We start from the raw sequence: 7,500 nt of genomic DNA on the forward strand, positions 1-7,500 counted from the left end.
CCTCATCTTTATCCTCATCACACCTTCCTCACCCTCCTCTTCCTCTACCCCCTCGTTCTTTTGCTCCTATTCTTACTAAACATCTTACTTTTCTCATCCTCATCCCGCTCATCCTTCCTTCTTTCCTTCCTCTCTCCCTCTCTCCCTCCCTCCCTTCTCCTCTTCCCTTCCTCTTCCCCCTCCTCCTCTTCCCTTTTTCCTCCTTCTCTTCCCCTCCCTCCTCCTCCTCTTCCCCCACCTCCTCTTCCTCTTCCACCTCGCTCTCCTACTCCTACTCTTCTTCTTCATCTGCCTCTTCCTCCTTCTTCTCTTCATCTTCTTTTTCTTATTCTTCTTTCCCTTGCTTATCAAACTTTTCCTCGTTTTCATTTTTATTTTCTTTTTATTTATCTCATGATACCATAAGGGCATTTTAAAAAAGAAACAAATTAGCAATTTCTCATAGTTACCCCTAAGCTTACATCATTTTCTATGAAGACGCATGATATAATAAAGGTATAACATAAACTTATTTCGGATAAACTCATGTTTTTATCTTTATATAAATCCTTTAATTGTAGACAACTATAAAAACAGTCATTTATAGGAATAATAATCATGATAATGAGGATGAAAATAATATTAATAGTTAAGTAATGATAATAGTAATGATACAAATATTTTACAATTTAATTAACAAAACTAAGTAAGAGGTATTCCTCTGTCTCTACTCTTCCTTTTTTCTTTCCCTCTCCCTCTACCTCTCCCTTTCGCAATCTGCTGCCTTCTCTTACTCCCAAATCTCCCTTAAAATAACTCTTCTCTCAGGGGGATATGGACAATTTTAGTCTAAAACCCTATAACAAGAAGAAGAACTCCTCTCTCTTTACTCACTCCCACTTTTAAGACCAACATCTATCTCTTCCCATTTTTTTAGATTCTCCCACCTCCTTCGTTCCTTTACCCCCCCCCCCTTTAAAATCCTCATTTCTTATCTCTGAACCGCCTGTCCCTCCCCCCCCCCCTTCCCTTTCCCCTTATCCAACCCCTTTTCTCCTCTAAGACCCCCCCCCACCCCACCCCGTATGTGTTTGTGCTGTAGCTGGTGGTAATTATGATAACTGTAACGATGATGATACAGTAACAAAGATAATGATAATAGTAAATATAATTATGATAATGATAATAGTAAATATAATTATGATAATGATAATAGTAAATATAATTATGATAATGATAATAGTAAATATAATTATGATAATGATAATAGTAAATATAATTATGATAATGATAATAGTAAATATAATTATGATAATGATAATAGTAAATATAATTATGATAATGATAACAGTAAATATAATTATGATAATGATAATAGTAAATATAATTATGATAATGATAATAGTAAATATAATTATGATAATGATAATAGTAAATATAATTATGATAATGATAATAGTAAATATAATTATGATAATGATGATAATAATAACATTATCATTATTGTATCTTTTATTATAAGAATGACAACATTAATGAGTACAACGACAACAACAATGGTAATAAATAGAAGCACTCAGAGAGCGCATACCTCCGCCAAGGCAATAAGGTCATTGATGCAATAAAGATATTCACACTTAAAGAATTACACTAAAATCAATAAATATAAATAAATAAATAAAAGCAATAAAGATATTCACACTTAAGAATTACACTAAAATCAATAAATATAAATAAATAAATAAAAGCAATAAAGATATTCACACTTTAAGAATTACATTAAAATCACCTTTCTCAAGTACACAGGTGACGTCCTTAAACAAGGCAACAGGTGTAATGATACAATAATTCAAAAAGTTCCTGGATCCGTTTCACCACATAATGGAATCTAAGGTAGGTTAAGACACACCTCTGGTAAAATTTTCATTAAAAATCTGTTTCATAACTTTTAGAGGAATCATGATAATAATCGAAAAAATAATACCCGGATCTCCACCAATATTTTAATAATAATACTATTATAATAATAAAATAATATAGTAACAATTATAATATTAAAATAATATAATAATAATAAAGGAACAAATAATACCCGGATCTCCACCAATATTTAATAGCATTAAAGTGAATTTAAGACACACCACTATGGTAAAAATTTTCAGAACAATCTATTAATAACTTTTTTGAGTTTTCCTGCTAACCAGCGGACAAACTAACTATCCAAAGCGAATAAAAACAAACTGGAGGTACTAATCATGATGAGGATAATAACAATTTTAGTAATTATTACAACAGCAAAACAATGATAATGATCATTATAACAACTATCGTCAATACCATTATCATTTTTACCAGTAGTATTAGGAGTATAATAATAATGATGGTTATGCTATTCACAATATTGATAATGATAGTGGTAATAATAATCATAATAGCAATAAGTATAATGAAGACAAGGAGAATGATAAGAATGATAAAGAGGATGATAATGATGACGCCAATAATGATAACAGTAATGATCATAATCTTGATATTACCATCATTACTGCTACTACCGCTAATAACGCTGAAAATAGTAATAATAATAATAATAATGATAATAATAATAACAGTAGTGTTGATTAGGATGAAGATTATAATGATTCTCATAATAATCATAATGATGATACCAATAATCATATTGATGGTAATAGCGACGATGATAATAATGAAAATAATGAGGTTAAAAGTAATAATGATAACAATAATATCAGTGATAATAATGATGATAATAGTATCAATGCTTATTAAAATAATGATAACATTGAAAACATTAACATTAATGACGTTAACATTAATGATATAAATAATGATTATCATAGTGGTAATAATAATGACAATGGCACAAAATCTAATGATAATAAAAAATAATAACACAAACACCAAATTGGTTAGGCAAAGGTCAAGCCACAAAATACTGACCTTCCACAAGGCATCCGTATCCTGGCCAAGGTCACGTGGTGTCAGTCGCGCGGTTCCACGAAGGACTCATGACGTCACGACTCTCCCACATGGCACTATACCCACGTGCCACAACAGTGCCTCTACAATGCCACGGTTAATTCGGAACTTTCCCCCGAGACGTATGGATCGAAATTTCATTCATTCCGGTTAAAGAGCATGACCACGCATGGTATTGTGTGTGCGTGTGTGTGTGTGCGTGCGTGTGTGTGTGTGTGTGTGTGTGTGTGTATGTGTGTGTGTGTGTGCGTGTGTGTGTGTGTGCGTATGTGTGTGTGCGTGTGTGTGTCGGTGCATGAAATACCTTTTAACAGTCTGTGATGTCCCTGTATGTCGTCCACTCGATACATGTGAATATACTGATAGTATTCTTAGCACGCCAAAGGCAATTTTTTCCTACAGTTGGCATATGTGTCTGGTAGCACGTAAGAGTATGTTGGATCCTCCTTAATTATGTGTTGTTTACGATTATGCGATACAAATGTTGATAGCCATGAATGAGACTTTGGGTACGAAGATAATGATACAGTTCGTTCTTTTTCTTCTCCCGTGATGTCAGCAGCCAAGTGTGTCTTAAAGTTTCAAATTCAGGGAGGTTTCAAGGGCTATAGTGGGGTACTTCTAGGGGAGTTGGAGTGAAAGCTACAGTGGAAAATGGGTATTTTTTCTATTCAATTTGGAATTGTTTTCTTAAGCGTTTGAATGATAAAGCAATGGACCTGAAAAGAGTATTTTCTCCCCCCCCCCTCTCTCTCTCTCCCTCTCTATCTTTCTCTCTCTCTCTCTCTCTCACACACACACACACACACATATACAAACGCGCACGTGCGCTCACATTCACCTCAGCTATCTATGTGTATGTGTGTGTATGCATGCATGTATATGCGTATGTATATCTATACATATATGTGTGTGTATGTCTGTATGTGCGCGCGCGCACACACACACGCACACACACACACACACACACACACACACACACACACACACACACATATATATATATATATATATATATATATATATATGTATATATATATATATATATATATATATATATATGTGTGTGTGTGTGTGTGTGTGTGTGTGTGTGTGTGTGTATCCTCTTTTAAATCCGCTGTTGGACATAGACTTTCTCCAGACGTTTCCAAGTCGTTCTGTCTCGAGCCTTCTGAAACTTGCTGAATCAACAGGAACAGCCTTAATGTTGCTTGAGACGTGTATCATGATGGGGAGAGGGCGGGCCTTATATATATATATATATATATATATATATATATATATATATATATATATATATATAGATAGATAGATAGATAGATAGATAGATAGATAGTAGCTTGTATACATACATATCTATGTATGGACCTAAATATCTATCTCTACCTCTCTACCTCTCTATTTGTCTATCACTATGGCGTGTACTCATTCCACGCCTCGCTGTCTGATGTTTACACTTGTACACACCGTAGACCTCGCGCCAGAAAATACACACACGACCACTTTGTGTGCGAACCATTAAATACACTTGGGAATGTGTACGTAATTTCGCCTTGCAGTGTAAAAGGTTTTGCAGTCATTATCTTAGTGGAATTAAGGTTAATTATGTCATTATTGTTGTTACCATCATTATTGTAATCACGATCATCGATATCACTATTATTGTTATTATTATTATCATGATTATTATTATTTATCATTATCAATCACTATTTATATTTGTAGTTGTAGTATTACTATTACTATTATTATTATCATCATTATTATCATTATTTTTATTATTGCAATCATTATCACTATCATTGTTTTGATTTTCAATGTTATTGTCATTGATATTAAAGTTATCATTATTATTACAATAGCTATTACTACTACTGTTAGAATTTTTATTATTGTTAATTATTATTATTATCATTATCATTATCATTTCTGTTGTTGGCATTATTATCATATTGTTATTGTTCTTCTTCTTATTATTATTATTATCATTATTATCAGTATTATTATGTCATTAACTGTATTATTATCTAATTTTCATTTCATTTTGTAATTCTATTGTTCTTGTTTTACTATTATTATTCATTAATCATTGTTCATTATTTTCTGTTGCTTTCGAGATAATAAACATACTTCGCATCACTGTTAATTATATAGATTCATTAGTTGGATCACGTGATGCCTTCAAGAGAAAAAGAAAAACAAAACAAAAAAAAGGAATAAGAGCGATGATGACGATTAGAACAATGATAATGACAATAATTAACCACGAGAAGCACTCAGACAGCGCATACTTCCGCCAGAGCAACAGGATTATAATCATTCAAGAGGAAAAATTTGTCCGCATCTCGCAATGTTAATATTAATAATAGTTACCCATACAGTCAAGGCAATGGGGGTAACTAAAGCAATTATTTAAGATAAAATCCTGGATCTAGAATGTGATCCAGATGTCCACCAAAATTCAGTCATATAAGTGGGACTACGACACATCTCTGGTGGAATTTTCATTAAAAAAACGAAACTTAATTTTTTTAGTTATCCTGTTAACAAAGTAAGTAACCAACGCTACCAAAACATAACTTCCTTGGCGGAGGTAATGACGATGAGCGAAATATACAAATAAGTATAGAAAAGTATGAATTAAAACAGTACAAAATACATGTGATAATAATGATAAGATTGGAAGTTATAATGATAACAGTCATCATGATACTGATGGTAACAGTAAAGGCAATACTTGTAACAATTATTATTATTCTCTCATCATTATCATTGTCATCAGTAATGGCAATACTTGTAACAATTACTATTCTTTCATTGACATTATTACATAGGCCAACCTCATAACCATTATTATTAAAAGTATCATTATCACCATTACCGTGATCATTATTATCACCATTAGCATCATCTTCATTATCATTATTATGATCTTTATCACTATAACCATCATCAAGTCACCATCATCATCATGATTCAGTATGATGATAAGGATAATGATCGTAATGAAGTACTTTTGACGATGATAAAGAGATAATATAAATAACGATACTAACAATAATAATAGTAATGATGATCATGATAATAGCAGTGATGAAAATGTTAATGATGATAAAAATACTGATAACAATATTGATAATGAAATTAATAACAATTATAATCATTTTGATGATGATAACAATAATAATGATGATGATGATGATGATGATGATGATGATGACGATGATCATGATAATAGTAATAACTATGATAACAGTGCTAATGATAATAATAATTATCATTAATGTAATGATAATAATAGTAACAATAATTATCATAATTACAATAACAACATTGAGGATAATAATAACGACAACAACAACAATAATGGTTATGATAATACTAATAATGGTTATGGTGATAATAATGATGATGATAATAATGAGAATGATTATGATAACGATAACGACAACGATGATGATAATGAAAATCATAATGATAGCAATTAATATAATTATCTATGGCAATTAGAATATATATATATATATATATATATATATATATATATATATATATATATATTGAAAATACAAGTTTCAGATAATAAGGTGCTTCAGATCTTTATATCAGCAATTGTCTATTCTACATTAAATCAAATTATGCTTCTTAACCATATTGGCAACTTTATATTTCCATCGCATCATAAGGTATTCCACAAAAATAAATAATTAATAATTAGATAAATAAATAAACAAAATAAATCCAAGAGAAACAGCAAAAAAAAATACATTTCCCTCCACGAAGTCAGATTTATCCTCCTAATCGGCCAAATCTGGGGTGTGAGTCTGCGCAGATTTCGCCTGTTGCGGATTCCTCCCCTCGTGAGCTTCCGACGAGAGACGGTGAGCGGCGCGACCTCGGTGTCCCTCGCAAGGCCGGTCAAGCCACGCCCCCCTAGAGGCAACGAGCAAGGTCCTCCCACTCGCCAGGTATATAAGAGTGTCCCTTCCATTGCAAGCCATGAGTGCACATCCCTCTCTCTGATCATGGATTATAAGGTAGACTCGCCACGGTTCGTCTCGGAGGGTAGAGTGAGACGCCTTCGTTTTTGTTGTTGTTGTTGTTATTGTTTTTGTTGGTGGTGGCATCTCCCACGCTAGACGCAGATGCTTATCGGAGGATGGGACCTCGGCTTGGAAATCTTCTTGATGTTCGTCCCCAGGTTTATATATCGGCTGACAAAGTGTGTGTCTATATATATGTATATGTGTGTTTGTGTGTATGTATATGTATATATATATATATATATATATATATATATATATATATATATATATATATATATATATATATATATATATATATATATATATATAATGTACGTGCATGTGTGTGTGTGTAAATATAAAGAGACAGACAGACAGAGAGAGACATAGATACATAGATATAAAAACACATTTATATACATATACACACACATATACATACCCACAAACACATATATATACATATATATATATATATATATATATATATAGAGAG

The 7,500-nt window shown here is 31.9% G+C and overlaps 1 protein-coding gene across 2 annotated transcripts in view; it reads left to right on the forward strand.

Moving 5' to 3' along the window:
• Positions 1-6,969: 6,969 nt before the first annotated feature.
• LOC113820438 (cuticle protein 18.6) overlaps positions 6,970-7,500 on the forward strand; it is a 1,650-nt gene continuing 1,119 nt past the window's right edge. For both annotated transcript variants that reach the window (XM_070127585.1, XM_027372770.2), the window contains exon 1: positions 6,970-7,016. In XM_070127585.1, the coding sequence (XP_069983686.1) occupies positions 7,005-7,016 (12 nt within the window). In that variant the 5' untranslated portion in view covers positions 6,970-7,004. The remainder of the gene's footprint in view (positions 7,017-7,500) is intronic.

Source organism: Penaeus vannamei, chromosome 11 (genome assembly GCF_042767895.1).
Source record: "Penaeus vannamei isolate JL-2024 chromosome 11, ASM4276789v1, whole genome shotgun sequence".
NCBI lineage: Eukaryota > Metazoa > Arthropoda > Malacostraca > Decapoda > Penaeidae > Penaeus > Penaeus vannamei.